Source organism: Epinephelus moara, chromosome 20 (genome assembly GCF_006386435.1).
Source record: "Epinephelus moara isolate mb chromosome 20, YSFRI_EMoa_1.0, whole genome shotgun sequence".
NCBI classification, from domain to species: Eukaryota; Metazoa; Chordata; class Actinopteri; order Perciformes; family Serranidae; genus Epinephelus; species Epinephelus moara.
The window spans coordinates 8616884-8641017 of NC_065525.1; the positions used below are offsets into that span (position 1 = coordinate 8616884).

Genomic DNA, 24134 nt, shown 5'->3' on the forward strand with positions numbered 1-24134 from the left:
GTATCTGAATATGTGTGCCAACTTTCTACAAAGGATAAAGCAGATTATGGACAAAAATAATCACATTCATCATTCTCAACTGTAGTGACTGTTAAAGATTACAAATGTCTGCCCATCATGCGGGCAGTGAGAGCGCAGATTGATGCTGGTTTTAGGTCCTGACAGGGAGGAAATGCTGGATGCCTTCTGATGTGGTCTAGTTTTACAAACAAGGAGGGATGAGAGTCTGTAATACAAATAAAAAGACTCACTTTCCTACGTGACAGGATGCAAGGACAAATATTAACAGACTTCATACACAAAGTCAATGGGAAAATAATAGTCTAGAGGCTGTACCAAGGGGAGTCATGTGAGAAACAGAAGGAACGTTAAAAATTGACAGGACAGTGCAGGTCTAATCAATTACGCTATTTCTTTTCTTGTTTCATGATTCATGAGTGAAAATAAGGGTTGCAACAGTTATTTTGACTATGATTAATCTGCTGATTAGGCTTATTGTATTGATTAATCATTTAGTACAAACTAGTGCAAATACATTTATAACATTTTTATTATATTCTAAAAAAAATACAGTAAAATGATATATTTTCACAACAGAAGAGAGTGTCACTAATATCTCTGCCAGATACAACTATTACAATGACTCATACTGTATCACTTACTGATGTAGTGAAAGGTTTCTTGTCTTGTTTGTTGAGTGGCCAAACACTATATGAGAAATCTAAGCCACATAAAAATAATACATTAAATGTTGTTATGCTACAACTCATTATTTCAAATGGTTGGTGCTTTTAGGCTCAATACTGTAAATGGGCAACATCCCAAATGAAATGTGCTCTGAGGGAGACCACATAGTTTCTCCATAGTGGCTAATGAATGCTTCCACTGAGCCACTTTCAAGTTTGCTCACACTGGACCTTAGTGGGGCCTTGATAACGACAGGGCGGCCAGAAAAACACATCACAGAGCATGACGCCACAGTAACAAATAAATACTGACCAAAGTTTTTTTTCTTTTTCAGCTTAAAGCTCCATTAATCTTTTTTTTTTTTTTTGGAGGGGGGGGGGGGGGGGGGGGGTCTACTTTGTCCGATAACTCCAACCCAAGCTGAAGACGACGCACTTATTTGACATATTATCACCATTTAAAGTTGTTACTGCTAAAATGTTAGCAAATAATACACATAAAGCAGAGTCAGAGGAACATTAGCATACTGTAAAACTTCAATTAAAAGCCCAGTCCCTTTTACAAGCCCGGTGTGGCTACACATTTTGATAAATAAAGGCCTGTCTCAATTAGACGCCTGGTCTAGTCACCATGTAGTTCATTTTTATAGAAGTTCTTTGGATGTATAAAACCAGGTTGTTGGCTATCCACTTGAGCTAATACTAGTTAGCTGTTTAGATCACACAAACAAATATAAATGCTTGAACTTTTATGAAAATGGAGATGCTACATATTGTTAGCTTAGTTAGATTCTCCATAATTCAATCGATTAGTTCACTTTACTGAAGCTATGAGGACCAAAAATTAATTCATTCAGACTTACTGTTATGGTTAACAAGAGAGACGGGAAAAAGGTGGGGACTTCCTACCTCTGAAGCGGTCATTAAGTCAGAATATGTATCCATTCCTCAATTACCTGCTAAGTTATTCATATTCCTTAAGTCCGTAAGGGTCCATTCATCAAAAGAATCAAAAGGGTTTTTCATAAAAATTCATCCAAATCGGGAGTATTGTCTCTCTCTGATGTGCTGTCTGTTGGAGATAAATCAAATGAATGTGTGAAAGGAATTAAAAGCATGTCCCATATATAAGCCTGTTGAGTCCAGTGATTTAAGCAAACAATAGCCCAGGCTACTAATTGAAGTTTTACAGTACATTTGGAGTTGTGTGTCTGCCAACAAACATACATCTTACATTCACTTTCCTTTTAGCTTTCATCTTTTTAACTTTTCTCACCTGCTAGTTGTTAGTTGCTTACACTGTCAATGTTTGGTGCTGGGAAAATAGTGTACAGTAACTTTATCAAAGTTTTCTCACTGAAGCAGCTTCCTGCCGCACATGGAAACAAAGCTTATGAGAAAACAGAAAAGTTGTGGGCCATAAAACCACAACAATGAGCTGAAGATACTAAAATGCTAAGTAGAGATGAGGAACTTCAGAGTTGGTGATACGATTCTCTGTGTGTTTGAAATCATTTAAATCTCACATGAAGTTGATTTGAGAAAAAAATGGGGGAATTTTTGTTTCCATCCTCGGACAACATTAAAATGGCTACCATTAGGAGCAGTAACAACTTGTCTTACATGTAGCTGTTTTTGTATTATGTATTTAGTACTAACATTTGAAAAGCTAATAGTTACCGTATCAGCCAAACTAATGAAAACACACGTAATTGAAAATCCAGTTCCTGTCACATTCCAGAGGGTCATTTAAAACTCTCTGTACAGCTGGATACCAGAGACACATCTGCACATGCATATCAGAGGCAGTGGGGTTCATACTGAGACAGAGCTGACAAACTGATGTGGCCTGTTTCAGGCTGTGCAGACTCATGCTCCGTGGCAGATCTCGCCTCACGAGGACAGCCATCGACACAGTGAACGGACGGTCGGCTAGTTCTGGCCTCGGAACAAAAGAAAAAGAACTGTTCCTTGTCAGGGCTGTCCCCGTTTCATCAATAGCCTCTGTGTCTGGTATGCGCTGTTTTTATTCCTCCAATTACTCACACAAAGGGCTCGTCCTGCGTGTCCTTCCACTGACCAGCAGGCTAACCCAATAAGACACAAGGGGTGGCCGTGGCGAGCTTCAACTAATCATTTGGACATATGGGATATTATGTCTATCAGTCAGCTGGCGACGGGAGGGGGATTAACCAGCGGCGTGTCGTGTCTGGATTATATGTATGTCATGTGTTAATGGACCAAAACCAGTCTGTTTGAAAGGAACTCGATCATTCATTCCTTTGGCCTCTGAGAGTTAAACCACCTTTATAGAGCCACAAACCTTGACTCTGACAAGAGGCATCAACATGAAAGAACATCCATCATCACAAGTTATTTCCTTTGATTAAGAATATGTTACCACAACTCACTGCCAGATTTTTTCACTTGGTTTAAGAAAATACGATTTTAACTTGGTCTCAGAAATAGTAGAGCTGCAAAAATTAGTCAATTAATCGATGAGTCAATCAAAAGAAAATTAATCCCTAACTATTTTGAGAATCAATTAATCATTTCAGTTATTGTTCATGCAAAACTGTCAAACATTTGCTTGTTACAGTCTCTTAAATGTGAGAATTTGCTACTTTTCTTTATTATTTAAGATAGTGAACGCAGAGACGTTGGGTTTTGGACTGTTGGTTGGACAAAATAAGCAACATGAAGACGTCACTTTGGGCTCTAGAAATTGTCATTTTTCATATTTTTTGGCACTTTACAGACTGAGTGATTATTCAATTCATCATGAAAATAATTGGCAGATTAATCAGTAATGCAGCCCTAGGTGATAGGCTAATTGACTGGCTAATATGGAGATTTCACTGAGCTCAAACTTGTTCCCCTTGCTGTTCAACTTGTTAGTTGTACCAAGGCTGAAAAAAGCAGATACAATTCATTGCAAAAAAAAATATTGTGTAAGCTAGAGAAGTTGCCCGGCAACCAACTTGGATTTTGTGAATTAAAATTGGACCTTGACAAAACACCGTCTGACCTTAAAAGCTGTAAAAAGTAAAGAAAATGAAAATAAAAAGACAAAAGGCCAAGTGTTGTTTTTGCTTTTCACTGAAAACTGCTGCCTGCTGCTGGAAACAAGACAGATTTGAGCAGTTTGTGGGCCAGAAAACCAAAACAATGAGCTGAAAGACCCTAAAAAGCTCTGCAGGTCGACAGGGAACTGCAGAGTTGGTATTAATTCTCTGTGGGTTCATGACTTTGAGCAATAACTCACATTCTATCCATAGTTATACAAAAATATTCATAATGGAGTTTTAAAATTGGTCTGACCGTTGACATCTAGTTTCCTCCTTACAGACATCTCAATTATTAGTGGGACAACCAACTTGGCAGGAGACAATAGGAAAATTGGCATGATTATGCTGCGTTGAAATGGAATCAGGCAGACGGCAAACTGGATATAGTTTTAGTGGACGAGAGCAGGACAGTAACATTACGCCGGCAGAGAAAACCAGCACCAGTAGCCATAGACAACAATGGCACTCAACGTTAAAATATTTTAACTTTTTGGGGTCCTTCATGATGGAATTTACAACCAGATGTAGCGTAGATCTCTCACACAGGGAGAAAACGTGTGATCTAGACAATTACTGGATTACTAGAATAATTAAATGGCATAATAAACCAAAATAATTTTATTAAACGTAACTTACTGCATTCTTTGTAAACAATACAAAATCTCTATTGCAAAATATTGTCTTTGGTTTACCATCTGCCTGATTTCATGTCAACACAGCATTATCCTGGCCAATTATGATTCACAATATTATGCCAATAATAAATTACATATGCTTAAAACTCTTGAAACGGCCCTAAAACATACAAGAATCATTTTCCCTTACATTTTGTGAAAATGACTCAGGCCACTGGCAGATTTCAGTGCTTTTGCTTGATATTTACAGCAGCGTTCACAGATATGGGCCAAGATTAGACTAACAACATGCATCTCAATTAAATGGTTGGTGACGAGCTTTCCTAAAAAAAACACAAGACCCTGCCCTTTGTATCCATCCCCTGCTCATATGTGCATCTCTGCTCTCTCTTCCGTCATGCAGCACCAGCAATAAATATCACTGAAAGTGTGTCCTAAGCGTGAAGCAGCACAAATCATCCAAGCCGGAGCCACCAGTGTTGACCTTTGCCCTAAATACACACATGCAAGCGGAGGTCAGGAATGTGGGGCACCTAAGCTAATTGTGAGAATATCTGGGGGTTTATGTATTGTGTACATGGCGTAGCAGTCTGGAAACTCAAGCCTCGTTCTGTCTGACGGCTGTTTCTTTCTCAGGGCTGTGGGAGCCGAGTAGACGCACAGGGGGACTGGGAGAGGGAGCCGGTCCACAAACAACACGACTCAGCCCCTGTCAAACTGACAAACAGTGACAGGCAGCTGACACATTCTTCCAAACAGCGGCCCACGTCTGGACTGTGGCTGTGGCATGAGGCTGCACATCCTGCCTGTGCCTGAGGGTTGCTGCAAATGTTTTGATACCGATGTCAGTTGCAATAAGCCAAATTCCACCAGCAGTTTTGAAATGATACACTGTGTTTCACTCTGTGCATGTCAGAGTCGCCTATCTGAAGATCTCCATCAACAAGCTGAAAAAACTAACCGAGTATAACAACAAAGTATTTTGGATCATTTGTGGTTAGGGAAAAACTGATGTTGATACAATTTTGGAGCAGAGCCTCGGGTTTTTATTCAATCAGCACATTGGATGGCTTAATGACTCCAGAACATTTTACCTTGGTTTATTTTGGGAGGTGAAAAACAGGTCTTGTTTTGACTTGAGTGGAAATGTGTCACACATTGATTAGTTCCTACAATTCCTGCTCATCAGTATTCATCCAGCGTTCATTCCAAACCATTAAACACTGCATTTAGCCGTTCCTGGCCTGAAGTTTCCGAACCCCAAGGGCTCTGTGGCCTCCCTCCCTCCAATTCACTCTTTTTCCACTTTTCTAAAGATTGAACTGTTCTATATCAGCGCAGTTCAGGATCTGAACTCATCTCCATGGAGCTCTGTTCAGTCCTATAATGAAGCCAGTACGAATCTCCTAACTAACACATTTCCCTATGAGAACTCAATCTACAGTACGTACGTGTTACTCGGAATGTGTTACAGTCCTTCCATCTGAAGGTTAGTAGACTTTTTGATATGTGAATAGTTTTGTGGAATGCGTGACTGCACACTAAAGCTTTAGCAGAACCAATTTATTATGAATTTCTGTGGAGCTGCTTATGTGAATACTACGCACATGTGATGCATTCTTGAAGACAAAACCCATAAAAATAAATTTCCCCCCATATCAAAGTGATAACAGTTCGTATTCTTTCTTTAGCTGTTTAGGCTTTAGCTGAGATGCTCTCTCATTACACAGTCATTTGATTTAGCCTTATTATTATAATAATAACTACTGATTAATTCATTTTTAAACCAGATCATTTAAGGTTATTATGTGGCTTATGTGTATTATCAGTTCTCTTCTGTTTTTTAGTTGTATTGTAGAGCTACAAGTTAGTTGCCATCTATTACAGTAATCACCAGAAAAAAGTGAAATTCTCTGATTCCAGCTTCTTAAATGTGAATACTTTCAGGGTTTTTTTACTCCTCCATGACATTTAACTGAATGTGTTTGCTCTGTGGACAAAAGATGATGTCACTGAGGATGTCATCTTGGGCCTTGGCTTGGACTCTTTCTGACCAAACAACTACTTGAGAAAATATTCGACAGATTAAAAGACAATGAAATGAATCGCTAATTGCAGCCCTATTGTATCAGAAGACAAACTAAGAAAAAGGAGACAGAAAAAACTACAAAGAAGATGACATAAATGTTAATTCCAGTCTGTCCCATACCATCAGTAAAAATGACTGGACTTACAAACAAATATAACTTCTAAAATCTGATACTGGCCAAAATTAGTGACGTTAATTTATATGTCTCATATATAGATGTCATCCTCTAAATGCAGTGAGTACATTTTTTTTACAATATGACTGAATTTTTATCTTTTCACATACAATATTTAACACACTGCATCTACTATAGGGTGTGTTTTCATTTCCTTTACATTGCTGAGTATATTCCACTGCTTTTGTTTGGGCCATGCTTACACAACTGCTCATTAATACATTTCTGCTTTTGACTTTCCCGATATATATATATATATATATATATATATATATACATACATATATATATATATATATATATATATATATACATATATATATATGTATAAATAATCGGTTATATTCTAGTTTATGCGGTTGCAACATGCCAATTTCCCCACAGATCATTTACATGTTTTCCTCTTTCTCTCCCTCGGTCTCTCTCCTGAACAGTGTCAGTGTAATAACGCAGACTGATCTCATCTGCTTCTATTTACTGTGACCTCTTATCTTTAGCAACCCACAGCCATTCAAATGTACAGAGCACAATGTATCCAAATCTAACTGTGGTTACTGTCCTGTTTACACTAATCAAAGGCTTTCTGATCTGTTGATATTCAAGCCTTCCTCCTCTCCCCCCTCCTCCTGACCATAGATCAACTGTTACTGTGCGCCTGTTTGTTTAGTTCAGACTGTCTGCTGTTGTGTCATAACGTGTTACAGAAATGGTTGTGTGTGGTGAACATTAAAAACCAGAGCGTGTGTGGAGTATCAATGAGCTTTAGTGATGGCATTGTGCATCCTATTACTCTTATTTAAAAGGGGCCAAAGCTGTGGTGCTGATCGGTGCATTATCTTATTAGTATAACAGGAGCATCAATTCACTTAGTATACACCTTCAGCTATTCTTGTAGGCCTACTTAATGTACTTTTCAACTTACAGAAGTCAGAGTCAAGGTGAAATTTTAATAATGAAACAATTATCAATATTATTTTATTTGCATGCTCCATTTTTAAGATTGCTTTAAAACATTTAATAGTTTAGTCTCTACATGATAATGTGCTGCATGTTCAGGACGGACTCACAAGAGTACTGATGTACAGAGAAAGTAACCCACCACACAGACGCCCATGCCTGAAAATGAAAAATGCACAGATGTGTGCAGCCAGACCACAGGAGTCTAATCTCGGCCTTTGCAAGTCCTCGCTCTCGCGTTGGCCAACTTACCCTCCAACGTTACTTCTTTCCCCGCCTTCTTAAGCGCCTGGACCGCCAGGTCGTGTGTCGCCTCCCGGAGGTCGTTCCCATTCACCGACAGGATCGCGTCGCCCACCCGGAGAGCCCGGCTCTGGTCGGCAGCGAGCCCCGGGAAGATCTTGGAGATGAGGATGGGCATCCGGTTCTCGCGCCCCCCCTTGATACTGATCCCCAGCCCGCCAGACTCCTGTTTGACAACTCGGACCTTCCGCACAGCCTCAGAGGAACCGTCCAGACTGACGGGGACGTCGCCTTGCCTTGACCCGAAGCTGGACCCGGGACTGCCGTAGCTGGATCCGGGGCTTCCAAAGTCAGAGTTTGTGCCGTTATTCGGGTACTTTCCAGGGCTGCTTAAACCGTAGTTGCCGTCATATTGACCCCGGCTGACACCCCCGCGCCCCGGGCTGCTGCTGCGCCCCCTGCCCCCGTGGTTCTGGTTCTGGAGTTGGTCTTGACCCGAGGACGGACCGCGGCCAGGGTTCCCCGGACTCGCTCCCGGGTCGTTTCCGTTCGACATGCCATTTCGCAGGCCCGCCGAAGAGTTGTTGTAGTCCCAGTGATTGCCCCCCTGTCCGGTTGCCTCCGCTTCGGCCGTTAAAGTCAGCGTTTCTCGGGTGAGTTCGGCGGCCACTCGGATCCAGCGGTCGCGGAGCAGAAGGTCCAGTTGACCGTTTTTATCCGCTCTGGTCCAAACTGCCATTCCTGTACGGTTAGCCTGCTCCGAGGCGGGCCGCTTTCACACTAAACTCATCATCAACTTTTTCCTCTTTTTCAGAGTGCGCACAAGCTGCGACTAGGCTACACTGGCCCGCATCGACACACCCACTCACACTAGGACTGCAGGCACAGGGCGAGAAAAAACAGGACTCCCAAAAAAAGGAGGGAGAGAAAAAAGAAAAGAACAACTGGCTGTGATGGGCCAGCCTGAGAGGGCTTGTTGTTGAGTTCAAGCTCTAAAGCTGTCCGACTTCCACTGGGAAGTTAGTGAGAATACAACGACACAATATCCCTTTGATGCTTTCAAAATAAAAGACATGCACATGAATTTTGTTATGATCACATTTTGGAGTCATAAAAAAGACGAAAGTAACAACTGCAGACAGTGTCCTTAAGTCACTAAATGTAAAATAAATTATCCTCCTTTTTTCTCAAGAATATGAATTTAAAAAAAAAAAAAAAAAAAGTGTTACAACAGCACAAAACACAGGCTGAGAGTAAAAGAAATAGATTTTTGAAAAAATAATGTTAGTAATAAAATAATATAAATTATTAATATAAAAACAGTAGATTAATAATTATAGCCTATGAAACATAATAAAGGATGAAACAAATACATATAACATATATTACAATATATTACGACTGACCAAATTTGCAAATTTTCATAGGCGTAGATTTAGGGGAGATACAGGGGACATGTCCCCATCAGTATTTAAAACACGTGCATTTGTACCCCCCAATAAAAACATAAAAGTAAGAGAAAACTTACTTTCTTTTTATACAGAAATTTATACAGAAAATGCACAAACAGGAGCATAGATTTTCATCAAAACACAGAAAAAAAAACTACGCCCAAAAGAATAAAATAATAAAACATTTCCTGATATATATTTAGTCGACTTAGGTGGTGCACCTCTGAATTCCTGACTGGTGTAAGTGTAAGATCAAGGTCTGAACTCAGACCAATAAAGATATTGACACAGACTGAAGCATTCATCACAGGTGGACCTCAAAGTGACCATAAAAAACATTAAAAAGTCAATGAATGCACAGTAATGAAAGTTTATTACATGTTACGCTTTTATTTCGAAAGTATAATCACTTAACTTCCTGTTTCCCTCAATGTCATTCATTGTGTCTTCACGCAGCTTGTCTGTCTGATGAGTGAACTCAGAGCCGGATGACAGACAGACACAGCCAATAGACATGTAGACCTGTAGATTATTTATTCATGATGATAGAGGCGGGGCGTCCACAGACGCATTATGGATCCACTGACCGGGGACAAAGCCTACTTAAGTTCACTCACTGTGTTGCCTCTTATAATGGATTCTGCGGCCTTCTGTAAACTTTGTTTTCATAATCTGGAGGTTTTATTGACATTCACAAAGAGTTAAACACTTATTAAGGCAAATAGTCAGGATGGACCTGTTGGCATTTTACTATGATCATTGTCCTTAAAGTCAATAACTGCTCTGTCTGAACAATCATAATGATTTGGCACTGTTTGTTTTGCTGCATACCCCATGTCCACTCTAGAAAGCAGTTTTCTTTTTGTTCAGAAGGTACCAAAACCAATTTGTTGTGCCACAGAACATCCGTTTAATGATCAAACTGAGGCTGTGTTGTTGAGATGGCAAAACATTTCCTCAAGAAAACTTTAAAGCTCGTGACAAGTGTGAAATCTCTGGCTCTTTAATATCAGACTGAAATAACTCAAAACACTGTTAATCCCAAAGCAAGAACTCCCTCAGGCCATGTGTGGTATCACTTCAAATGTTTTGTTTTCCTTTGATCACAAAATAATATGCAACAAGAAGACAGTCTTTTGTTGAGTTCACAAAATATTAATGATGTGATGTTCAGATTCTTTTTTCTTGAGCTCACAAAATACTTTGCTCAAGATCACAATAGAATAAACTATTAAAAATATTTATCTTCTTTAAAGTGAGAAAATGAATTCTTGACATTACAGGTGACCAGACAATATAACACGGTCATAATGATTACACATGATTTAATACAGTTTCTCTGTCTGTATTTTCTGGATGTAATCTAATGTAGACCTACTGTAAATGATGATCACATGGTCACCAGGTGTCACTTAGGTTAGATTCTTAGATTCTTTTAGTTAAAAAATCACATCTTCCATTTATTATAACTGAGACATTTTAACAGTAACACCAAGCTGCGATGCAGAGATACACACTCTTCACAGTTCAGACCTCCAGTGGAGTCACAACATGGGCTTTGCTTCCTGTGCCTTTATTCTTCACCACCAGCAGAGTCACATCTGAAAGCATTTTACCAAGCGATCAATTGGATCCATTAATTTTCAATGAAAAGAGCTCAGCTGCTGCAAACCTGCATGTTAGGAAAGCTCCGTCTACACATTAAGAGATGAAGTGCTGCATGAGACATGTCAGAATGAATACAGCAACACAAACTACAGCCTCCAAAATGACCACATAGTAAAACCAATATATTGTAAAACAGAACATGTGGTAGGCTTTACTGTTGTTTTACCGCTATATAACATAGAGTTAGTTTTGGCAAGGTGAACCTAATAAGTGACAACTGAATGTAGATAGCAGAACATTACTTGTTTCCTTGTTAGGGACAGTGGTGTCCCCAGAAATTCTTCATAAGTGTGGCCAGATGGGGCCACTGAACATCTTGGCTTGGTACACCAAAACCAAATTCATAACTGAATTTCAGGAATTATATTATGCTGTTGAAGTATATAGGCTAGTTGAACATTAACCCTTAGAGACCCACCATAGACCGATTTCTGTCTTTTTAGGGGGACAGTGGATCTTAAGATGAAGATAGCAGGTCAACAGTATATGCCACACAGCAGTGGTATCCATCATCTGAAAGCTTAAAACCTGAATATCAGATGAGATCCAGATCAGCACTGTGTGTCTGGTTTTTATAGTCAATCTGTAAAATAAATACATAAATAAAATATGGTGTTTGGGGTAGATATCTAATAAAATGTCAGAGTTTGAGTATATAGGGGCTTAGAACATTATGATAGCAGTATATGATGGCCATTTCTATAGTCAATTATGTCTCATCAGTTGCAGGAGTTTTGGGGTTGGCTACTCAAGAATTTATTAAAAAAACAACAACACAAAATTACTCAAAAAGTACCACAATAAGACACAAAGGAGACTAATGAGCCCAGATGTGAGAAATACAATAGGAGTTATCAATCTTAATCCCAATAGCCCGCTTACAGACCTCTGAATTGCCAACCACACCTTCTGATCCACTGATTCAAATAGGTCTGGTGTTTTGCTTCCCCCAGGTAGAAAAACAGCTGATGAATGATATCTTTTTAAGAATGGGAACATCATCAACTTCTCCATAGTTTGGTAGCAACAGAGCTGCATCCATGTCTGGTTGGAGAAAAGCGTGACTGAGAGTTGTACAAGTTGTATACAGTCTCTGCTCTTGATCTGTACCGTTTCTTCTAACCCTAGCAGCAAGCAGTACCACAACTTGTGTGTCAAAAGTATTGTTGATTGGACAGATGTGCAAGTTGTTACTGACTAGTACTCCCATGAAGTCTGCAGACAGGAACAACAGCTGAAAAACTGAAGTGACATGAAGTGGCAGTTGAGTCTGGTCAACAGACTATAACCCCACAAGAATTGTTCCTAATTTGCCTCACACTCGTAACCTCTACCAGAGGACCACAGCAATGCATAGTAGTGTACTATAAGGCTTGGATCTGAGTGATTCAGCTGGTAAGAGGTCTTGGAACAGGTCTTAAAGGGGAACTCTGGTATTTTCCAACCTGGACCCTGTTTTCCCATGTTTTATGTCTAAATGACTCATGGGAACAACTGAAATTGATCCAGTATTGAAAGAGAGTAATAGGTATAATAAGTATGTTTCATCATTCTTATCATTGTGTATTTGTTACCTAACACTGGCTCTAGATAGGACAAAGTTTTAGCACTTTACAGTAAATCAATGGGTCCTGAACATCTGGACCTGAAGTTATCAGAGAAAGTCGGTGGGCACTCATTAGCAGGTGATGGGCAAACAGCCTGTCTGTGACGTGCCAAAGAAACATTGATTTGTAACATGAAACTGCTTTCACGTTAGAGAAAGAGACCTTTGCGGATAACTCGGGTCCTGGTACAAAGAACACTGAAGCAATTCTAACTGGGAGAAGTTTCAGCTGGTCGCAATCTGCAATTCTCACAGCTAGATGCCACTAAACCCCCTAAAGCATACACACTGTTCCTTTAAATGTGCCTGCTTTTGCCACTGACAGGCTCAAATTATTATTCGCAGTGTCTGACATCATTATGGAAAGGAAACTACAAAGAAATTAACGATTTTTCCATATCTTACTCTTGTTCCAGTCTTGCTAAATGAGAGGTCTCATTATGAAATCTCACAAGAGGTGACTTGTTGCAGGAAGAGAACGGTGGAAACATGAGTGACAGCCGGAGAGAGGAGTGAAGGTAAGTTTGTTTGTTTGAGTACAGAAAACATCTTACTCTTATTTGGCTAAATATTAATCTGATTTTGGTAATGCTGAAAAGTCCACAGCAGGAACAAGCTAAAGGTACAAACAAATATTTCATTTCTCTGTAGGCTACTTTCCGTAATGTTGTAAGACACTCATAGTAACAATCTGAGCCTGTCAGAGACAAAACCAAAAATTTATAATGGACGTAAATTGAAGGGGCGCACCTGTCTCGAGTGGTTACATTATGGCCTGTTTTGTGGCTGCTGACTCCCTCTCAATACTGGACCAATTTCAGAAATTGTTACAAGTCCCTTAGACACGAAAACACTGAAAAAATAGAGTCCAGTTTGAAATATACCAGACTTCTCTTTTCAGGAGTGTCTGTGGAGACTGTTGTCAGAGTGCGTGGACAGGAGGAGCATCACACAGATGTTGGGAATTTGACTTTCAGTTTCTACTGGTGCAAGGCGATATGGAGAAAATCAAATATAATGATATTTTAGACCAAATGCCAAGAATTTGATACTGTGATGATATTTTAGCGTTGACTATTAGTGAATTCACCATATGTTTCCAGAATTAGATTTTGATACATAATCTCTGAACCAACAACATGTCGAACCTTGAAGCAGATGGGCTACAGCAGCAGAAGACCACACCCGGTGCTACCCTAGGCAGCTAAGAACAGGAAACTTAGGCTACAACTCACACGGGCTCACCAAAATTAGACACCAGAAGATCAGACAATAGAAGATTGGAAATACGTTGCCTGGTTTGATGAGTCTTAATTTCTGCTGCGTCATTCAGATGGTAGGGTCAGAATTCGCTGTAAACAACATGAAAGCATGGATCCATCCTGCTTTGTATCAGTGGTTCAGGCTGCTGCTGGTGGTGGTGTAATGGTGTGGGAGATATTTTCTCGGCACACTTTGGGCCCCTTAGTACCAACCGAGCATCGTTTAAACACCACAGCCTACCTGACTATTGTTGCTGACCGTGTCCGTCCGTTTATGACCACAGTGTACCCATCTTCTGATGGCTACTTCCAGCAGGATAACGCACCATGTCACAAAGCTCAGATCATCTCAAACTGGTTTCTTGAACATGACAATGAGTTCACTGAACTCCAATGGCCTCCACAGTCACCAGATCTCAATCCAATAGAGCACCTTTGGGATGTGGTGGAAGGGGAGATTCACATCATAGATGTGCAGCCGATAAATCTGCTATCATGTCAATATGGACCAAAATCTCTGAGGAATGTTTTCAGCACCTTGTTGAATCTATGCCACCAAGAATTAAGGCACTTCTGAAAGCAAAAGGGGATCCAACCCTGTACTAGCAAGGTGTACTTAATAAAGTGTCCAGTGAGTGTATATTGTATTGTGTAGCTAAATATGACCTAGTTTGTAATCAAGCCATCTTCCCTGCTTAGTTCCTCTATCTGATTGCTTTGATTACAAATGGTTTTGTATGTACAAACAAAATGCTTTTGTTTTAATCACCCCTCCAGAGAGCGTTCAGTTATTACTTTTGCATATTTAATATGTTCCAATTGGATTTTTCTTCCAAGACAGTAAAAAAGGAAATGTACATCATGTTTGTATTTATTCATGAAGTGCAGCCCTGTGACCACAGAGGCTGTTATGTGGCCGCACAGAACAGCTGAACACAGCATGCAAACAGTAAAACTCAGACACAGCACTGGTCTTGTTTGTCATTAGATTTTATTGCAGTTGAGGTTTACTTAGTGTTTACAAAACCAGAGCAGATTGCAAGCGTCCATGGGGAGTGAGAGAGGCAGGAGTTTCATCTGCTCGCTTCACATCAGCATCGTCATGCTGCGTCAGTTAAAGGTGCAGTCTGCAGCTTCACCCTGATACATTCACAGTGTCGCCGCCGTCATACCTCGTCCAGCTGTACCTGGGACTTTACAAGCATGTCTAAAATGCAAGAGGCCTCGTTATGCAGCAGCCGCTCGTTACAAATCCCTTTTTGGATGATTAAAAATAAATGTTACTATGCTGTGTACAAGCTTATCGTTTTACAATTCTGATTCTGTGTCTCTAAGTTACATTCATGACAAAAACAAGGCAACCACAGAGAGCTAAAATGCTAGGGTTACATGTTGACTCTATGCTGCGCAGCGTTTGTCCTCATCTCAAACCACCACCACCCAACACCACCTCCACCCTCTCTCACACAGTGTATACTCCAACAACCGTCAGTACTTTCCTCATCTGCTCTCTACTCCCATACGCCTGCCTCCCAGCAGCTGTGAGCGTCAGGGAGTGAAGTCATGGTGCTGTAGATGAGACAGATACAGACAGAACTGCTTCTTATTCAAACCTTATAAAGTGACAAGCGGGGCTCTGTATGCGTGTGTGCACATCTGCTGGGTGAGATGCTGGGATATGGAAGATGATGTAGTTGGGAAGTGGATAATGGGTGAGGTGGTGGTGGTTTAGAGTCACTAGATTCTTACTAAAAAGGGTTCTATACAGCTCCAGAAAAAGTTTTTTATCTGTATATATCATAGCATAACTGTTACAGTAATAACGCACTTAATACTCCAAGGACCCTCACTGGAATATGTATTCTCATTTATGTGTTTGAACCAGTCCAATGGCTGTTTTGAGTCATCACTGACGTGCATGTAACCACCAGAACCCTATAAGAACCCTACTCTTTCTGTGCATGTGTGCGTGAACAGTGCAGTGCAGGAGCTCGACTCATTCGGGAGTGTGTGTGTGGGCAGAAAGGGATAAAAAGTCAGTCATTGGTTCATGTTGTTGATCGTCTTGGTGTGGAACTGCGGCGACAGAGACGGCGATGATGCATGAAGCCACTGCTGTTGATAATGGGACTGGGGAGGGAGCGGGGGGTGACACTGTGACTGTGGGTGAGGTGGAGGGTGACACTGAGGGTGAGGCTGGGGAGGGTGTGGTTGAGGGCAAGTCTCGAGGTGTGATTGACGTTGCAGCGGTGGTCTCTGAGGGGCAGCAGCAGCTTTGGCCTCCCTCTTGGGAGTGTTGTTGAGGATGTCTAGACTCCGGCGGCTCGAGGAAATGACATCAGCCACGAATTTGGTGCATTCAGCGCAGATGTCGCGCAGCGTGCAGCCGTGAGCGTACAGGTGGGGGAACTCCTCCTCCACTGAGCGGCGGGATAAGGTGCGCAGAGACCTGCAAGGGGACAGGAAGGATTTGTAGGGTTGTAGGTTGTGGATTTGAAGGTTTTGTATGAATGAATACAGTGCATGAGTATGAATACAGTGGTGTAGCACACTTGATGAAATTAAGTTTTACTGTTATTTCTGACTGATATCAATGTCTGAAAAAAAAATCACAGCAGGGATCTGACTTAGCAGCTTTAATCTAAGTATAATAAAATAAGATTTAATGGACATATCATAATGCATTTAAAACAGAAAAGGTTTAGAGGAAAATCATTTCATCTCAGTGAAAGCAACTCACTGCGACGTAGTGCAAAATGCTTAAATCTCTCACCTTTAGTTCAACTTTGGTGAAATCAGACATATAAAGTTGTGCTATCACCAACAGAAAATTGTCTTAACAATGCTGACCTTTCAGGTAATGGAAAACCAAAGAGTCTAAAACAGAGGAAACTATTATAGACAATCAGCTGCATTAAATCATCAACTTTTATTTAACACTCCTCTGTTGGGAGTATAAACTGCTCCACAAAAAGAGGCCCAGTTTATAGACATTCATGAGATAAGAGTCAATAGTGATGTACATCTCTTGCATAAACTGTTAACTTACTGTCCAGTTAGCAGTGTCGGGGGTAACGTAAAGTAACATGATTGCAGTAAGTGATTAAAGCACTGCGTTACAAAGTAAGCCGATTACAGTAACATGTTAAAAAGTTCTTCAATTATCTGCATAATGAGCGGTTAGAAAAGGACATCATCAAATGATCTCCACCAAAGGATCTCCACCTCATAATGTATAACCACTGCTTTTGTTATAAACAAGTCAAATAAACTGGACTAATCTACTATAAAGCCATGGTTGGTGAGTGAGCAACTTGAGTGAGTGTGTTTGGCTGTTAAAGGCAGTTTATATGCCATTTTAACACTTTTTTCCCCTTGTAATTCTCTAGTCATCTAAAGGTGTTAGACAGGCTAGTTTCTTGCTTTATTTTATTCAGGCCTAGTGATATGTTATTTTGAGGTAATATTTGTATATAATAATAATAATAATTTATATCATATTTGTACTGTGCGGTGTTAGGAAGGCCAACCTCTTTTACATATGTATATAGATGTTATTGTGAGTCAGTTATAGCCCACTGCAGTGCCGTCCCGATTCTCGTGATACTTGTTTTTTGCCGAAATGTGGGTGCATGTGGTGTTTAACATTATGTTGTTAACTGCAATTACTGCAAGTAGCTATGAGTCAATGTATTTTAGGCAATATTGCAGAGTAACGCAAAATGAATGCAATAAGTTACTTTCAACAGGGCATAATTAATTAAAGTAATAAATTGGGTTTTGTTTTTTGTTAAAAGTGGCAAGTAATGTGTAATAGATGGCTTTTATGAGTAACAAGGACCCCAACACTGCCAGGTAGTGACTGAGCTACAGGAGCTGGCTTCTTCTTGTTCTTCCGAATATTTTATTGCAATATATTGTTGGATACAGTCCACATTGGTAGATTAAAGTAATCTAATTGTTCTTCAAATGACTGCATTACAGCGGCATAACAGAACATGAAAGTACAATTATTTGGTGGCTTTCATCCACATTAATGGGCGAGGTAGTTAAAAAGCAAGAGGGCAAAACAATAAAAAACTTGAATGTCTCCATACTTGTCCCCATGCCTTATCAAACATCGTCCACCTTTGTGCAATCTTGAATCTAAGCTCTGTCAGCCATCTGTCACTGCCAGAGTTCAGCAGTGTCACTTTTATACCTCAGAATGGCCAAAAGGGCATCGGACTGTAGCTAGCTTCTTAACGTCTTCTTAAGGATGCATGGATGAACTCAGCTGTGCCTCTCTCTGGTGTGACTGAGTCTTATCAAAACGATGCTGTCCAGTTAATAAATGGAAGATAGCATTTTTAAAGTTTGAGTCCTACTAGGGACTAAAAGTCAGGATATCTTTGTTTCTGTTGTTTTAATTTTTACCATCTTATTTTTTAAACCTGTTTCTTTTGAGTCCCCCAACTCTATGAAAGTACTAATACTATAATACAAATATTATATTGTTGGAGTCGTCTAGGGATTAAGGATTAAGTATCCTATGAAAAGAGACGACCCTATTTGTGTAACCATTGTGCCACTACACTACATCTACTTAGTTCCATTATGTTACATTTGGTTTCGTTTTCCTGTTATGTGTAAATAAATGTAATTTTCTCAGATTATGATGACCATCAATGGGAGATTTAAACATTACCCTAACTTCACATTTGTCTTTGCACTTGTTATACAGTCACAGTCTGTTCTCTTCCTCACTGAATGAATTGTCCCACCTATAATTTAATATCTTTCTTGTGGCAGCATTTTAAAATGGCATACAAACTGATTAATATTGACCTTTCAAAAGATAAACAGACACATAGTGTAACCCATTACTCACAGTTAATCAGCTGAGCAGCTGGAAAAATGAAGCTAGGCTTTATCTTGTTTGCCTTTCTAAGCTTATTTAATACAAACACAACATGATAGATTGTGCAACAAAGAAAAGAAAAAAAGAGTGGGGTGAAACCATCACAGTCACTAATAAAAAGCTTAAGGTTGTCTTTGCTGATTAAAATAATGCTAACATTAGCTGTTATAAAACCTACTATAGCTGCACGGTTGGACGCGTAGTGATGACAGGTATAAAACAGTGGATCAGCACCACACTGTACTCTCTCTCCAACTCAGTGTCGCACCGTCTCTCTTTCCGTCCACCTCTTACTCTCACTTCCACGTCTGTCTTCACACAGGCACGAGGAGTGAGGATATTAATGACAGCTGGGTAATTATTACATAATGGCTGCTTCGAGGCACTGCTCTGATTATATAACAAAGGGATGGAGGGGGGTGATTGGATTGAGTAGGCACGCTGCAATTGGTTGAGGTAAGCACAGAGGCTGTTTCTGCTTAGGTTGGAAAAGGTTAGCAATCAGTGGCTTGAGGGAGTGGCAGACTTAAATAGATTTAACCTGTGTTCTTAACTCTAGCTGTGAATTTGTCCTTGGATTGAACAAGCGTAGTGATTGGCTGAGAGGACTCTGGGGAAACTGGGTCACAGTCTCTGTGTCATAAGCTAAGAGTCCGTCCAAATGGTAAGTCAACTTTACCTTGAGTGAACTTTGGAAATGACACACAAAAAGGCTAATCAGTTGCACTGACCTCAGATAACCTCCTTAGCATCAGTAAATAGTCACATATACTGTATGTTAGAAAAAGAAAAGTAGGACGAAGGGCTTTTATGGCTGATATTTTCATTACACCTCACCATTTTAAAATATCAACATTGCATACAGATTATTTTCATTTTTAGCCACAGTATTAGTTCTAGGAATATCAGTGTTGGTCTGTCAATCCGTCACTTGGGTCTAGACTGAAATATCTCAGCAACTACAGGATGGATTGCAACTTAATTTTGTACCAATCTTCCTCATTTGATGACACCTAATGACTTGCGTGATCCCCTGACTTTTCTTTAGTGCCACCATGAGGTTGACTTTTTTTTTTTTTCATTGAAACATTTTGACGACTGTTGGATGGATTGCTATGACATTTGGTACAGACATTCATGTCCCCCTCAGGACGAATTGTAATAGCTTAGGTGTTCCTCTGACTTTCCTCGAGCACCATCATCCCAACAAAACTGTTATTTGTCCTGTACTTTAGTTTATGACCAAACACATTCAAAAGTAATGGATGGATGACTAATTAGTGCTAATTAGCAAATGCTAGAAAGCTAGCACGCTAAACTAATATTGTAAACATGGTATACATAACACCTGCTAAACACCAGCATTTTAGCATTGTCATTGTGAGCATGTTAGCATGCTGACTGACATTAGACACAGCTGTGCTTTAAGAAATCTTGTGAGAGCCCTACTAGTGTTGGTCTGTCATGATGGCGATTCTAGAGAAAAGGTAATAGAAATCTAAAGATGTATCCCCTTGGGAACATGAATATACAAATTAAATGCTAGTTGTCCATTGAATTATGATATATGATGTCTGAAATGCTGAAATCTGAAAAAGGATGGCACCATTTTGGACCAATTGAGAATCCAAAATCAAAAGGGTGCACCCTCTGAGGAGTATGAATGTGATCAAATGAGCCTCATGACAAACTGACTCTTAGATTGTGATATTTCTTAAAATAAAATAATAAAAAAAAATAAAAATAAAAATTGTGTGTGGCAAAAATACAATGGGTCTCATTCATGAAAAGTGAGTAAATCTGTGTGTAGATTTGCACATAAAAGCCTACTCTACTAAAACCCTACTCTGGATTCAGGAATGCGGCGGGAAACTCTGATTTGATCGTAAACATGTGTGTATGATCATGAATGCCAATCCATCGTAAAGTGACAGCGTGCTCCCAGTAATCAGCAATTAGCATAAATCCCCGCCCATGAATAGCCAATGACCACCATATAAGGAGGTGTAGGTGCATCCAGTCGACTTGTCAGTCATGGCGCAAAGAAAGAAAGAGAGAGAAAGAAAAAGAGTTTTTCCGAAGCGGAGATCGAAATAATTTTGGGTGAAGTGGACTTAAGAAAAAACATTTTATTTTCTTCAGTTAGTAGTGGTGTGACAGGGACAGGCAAAGCGAAGGCCTGGAGGGAGGTAACAGATGCTGTTAATGTTGTCTCCGTGGTACAAAGAACCATGTCAGAGGTGAAGCGTAAATGCTTTGATATGAAACTGGAGGCAAAGAAACGCATAAGCACACACACAAAAAATACAGCGGTCACCAAACAAACAGAAGATTCATTTGTGGGGTTTTGAATGAAGTGGGAACGGGAAACCAGAGATGTTTTGTGCGTAATGGATAAACTCTAAATCAGTGATGGCTGTCGGAATGTAGAGCTATTTAACATTTATTTTAACAAATGATACGGATAACATATAGCCTACAGCAGTTTTGTATGCATCGTCTTCAAATTATTTGAATCTTAATAGCCTAAAGCTCTGTTTTATACAACGTAAATTAAACATTTTTCAAATCAGATTTATTCATTCAAATGATCAAAAAGCCACAAAAAAAAAAAGAAAAAAAAAAAAAAGTGTTGTCTCAAATAATTCTTTCAGCTGGCGCGTGCTCCTTTGTGGCTCCACCACCTGCTGCTCCTGCTGCTCCTGCTGCTCCTGCTGCCCCTGCCCCGAGGCCGAAGAGGCTGTGATCTGGCTGTCCTTACGGATATTTTTATTATCATCATTCAACATGTAGCTAGAGAGAACGTGTAATCTATTGAGTCGATTTACATAGATAATTCACAATCATGAACCTAATCTGGATCTTAAACCTGCTAATTGCCAACTAATTTAACTAAATGTGCTATATTTTTAATATTTTGTCATGTTTAGATTACGTGTTTCAAAGGCATCTGTGTATTGTGTACATAACAGAGCGCAATACGAATTAAAATTGTAATTTCCAGTAGTGACAAGCAATATTTATGTGCTTTACTAAATTTACACAAGCACTACGAGTGGTCAGGAGCAGGAGCAGATTTTGTTAGTAGCTACGAAAAGATCGGAGCTACTAAAATATTGATGAATGTGGACATGCACGTAAATTTCCGTCTGCGAACAGTTTACACACAAATTCCTTCTGCTCACGTTTCATGAATGAGACCCAATGTCTTGACTTTCCAATTCGGCTTACTTGAAACCTCTGAGATATATTTGCGCCATCTACACATACGTAACGTAAAAGTAGTTTTCAACCAGGGGACTGGTGACCCCCAGAGAGTTCACGGCAGTCCCCAGAAAAAAGGGAAATAGTTTAATTTCCCTATTTTATTCACTATAGAAGTGAGCCTGATGTGAGTAATAGTCACATGAGTGACTACTCCACTTCCTGTATGAATATCTCATAAGCTGTAGATAACAGCAAAAGAACTCTGGTTTTAATCATATATAACATCAAAAAAAATTTCAGATGGAGGTCCCTGAAGCTAAATCTTATCAAATGGGGGTCCATGACCTCATGTGTATCAATTTAGGGGTCCCTGTCACAAAAAAGGTTGAGTACAATTGATCTAAACTTAAGTGTCTAATGCATGGACTGAGCAATCTTTTAAACCATTCTGCTGTCTAGGCAAAAACCTTTCAAAATCTGCATTGGTTTTGATTTCAAAAATATATTTTTACTGATCACTGTTCACGTCAGAGACTTTTTTGGCTCATTTATGTATAAATCTCTCATTTTAGGTCACCTTTTATGTTTAAATTATAAATCACCAAAAGGCTCTAACAGTCTCTATAGATAAACACAGACTCACTTATAGACTTGGCTTTTGTGTCCAGTGTTCTTTGGAGTGCTATGGAAGCCTACAGTGTACACAGGAATATGGGCCATCTTCTTTGAGGGAATCTTCATCTGGAGCACAGGAAGAAGCATGAGAGAAAAAAACAATGAGACAGAAAAGAGAAGAGAAACAGAACGGCATTATGAAAAGACAGACTTGATGACAAAATACTTCATTTAAGTATTTACAGAGTCTCCAAGTCCAAGCCAACAGATTCAAATACACAAACACTAAGGACTTCACAAGTACACAGCAAATAACCATGACCATTAGCTGTGGCACAAATCACACAGACACAAATGAGTAAATAACTCAAACAAACATGTATTTCAAACCACAATAATGTCACAAAACACAAATGACTCACGGCACCCCAACAAACGACACAACACACATCATTTATAATAATAAAAAACACACCAAATCCAAACAGCCTAAATCTCAAACCTACAGAGCACAGAACCAAACATCCGACACGGTCTGGGACTGAGGCAACAAATCAAAACCAACAAAAGAACAACAGAAGAATTGACGTCAACAGAAATACCAGCCACTTTACTGAATGATGTACTTGACAAACTGAAATAATAAAAGTGTTAACAAGTGGTACAGTATCACATTTAAAGTCCTGATGTTGTTTTACAAAGCAATAAAGAGCCAAATAAGCACAGGACCATACTGAAAATAAAAATAAAGCAAAAAAAACTTGATGGTTGCCATCATTACACTCAGACTGTGAGTAATTAAAGTTACCTTTGCACTGCAGGAGCCACAGACAGATCTGTAAGAGAAACACAAATTAATCAACACACCTGTAATCCTGAATGTTGTAAAAGGTAAACCGTTTTTTTACTAGCTAAAGTAATAAAATGACCATGATAAATCTGTGGGGTTAACTGGGCGGAGTATCAAGATCACTAACAATAATCAGCTTGGGTACTCAACTCCAATATTAAAACTGTCAATTTCAGATCACCATAGCTCAAAAGGGCAGTTCACCCCAAAATCATGTAGACTTTCATGTTGTCAAGAACAAACATCAGGTAGGATTTAAAGATAAATGTGGATTCAAAAAATTTATGTGATACCTTTTACACAGTAAGCAGGTAGATGGCCATGAGAAGAGAGGGAATTTCACTCTGCAGCAGCAACAAACCTGAGAAAAAAACACACACACACACACACACACACAAAGTTACTGAGTCCATTTACTGTAAACACAGCACAGTGAGAAACAGCAACAAGGGAAGTTCCACTGCGTTACCTTGCCTTTCTTCAGATTATTGTAGAGCTCTTTGCTCTGAAGAAACTTCTCCATCTCTGCTTTTACCAGCACTCTGCGCACGTTGATGACCTCATCCACTGTTAAGGCGAGACTCTCCACAGGGTGGCTGAACTCCTCCTGAACACAGCCCACAGCAGAAGAAGAGAGGAGATTTATCAGTCAGTCCACTCAGTAGTTTACTCTATAGTGAGCAGTAGACAGATAGATGTCAAATAACAGCTTGTAACACTTT

General features: G+C 39.7%; 2 protein-coding genes across 2 annotated transcripts in view; both read right to left on the reverse strand.

Annotated features, from left to right (window-relative positions):
• Nucleotides 1–8863, reverse strand: part of sntb2 (syntrophin, beta 2) — a 36230-nt gene extending 27367 nt beyond the window's left edge. Inside the window, exon 1 of the mRNA XM_050073292.1 lies at nt 7863–8863. Within this exon, the coding sequence (XP_049929249.1) occupies nt 7863–8592 (730 nt within the window). The 5' untranslated portion in view covers nt 8593–8863. The remainder of the gene's footprint in view (nt 1–7862) is intronic.
• Nucleotides 8864–14818: 5955 nt separating this feature from the next.
• Nucleotides 14819–24134, reverse strand: part of spire2 (spire-type actin nucleation factor 2) — a 46801-nt gene continuing 37485 nt past the window's right edge. The window contains exons 11-15 of the mRNA XM_050074113.1: nt 23882–24019; nt 23706–23773; nt 23371–23398; nt 22591–22688; nt 14819–16289 (exon numbers count right to left, since the gene is read on the reverse strand). Coding sequence (XP_049930070.1) covers nt 15881–16289; nt 22591–22688; nt 23371–23398; nt 23706–23773; nt 23882–24019 — 741 coding nt within the window. The 3' untranslated portion in view covers nt 14819–15880. The remainder of the gene's footprint in view (nt 16290–22590; nt 22689–23370; nt 23399–23705; nt 23774–23881; nt 24020–24134) is intronic.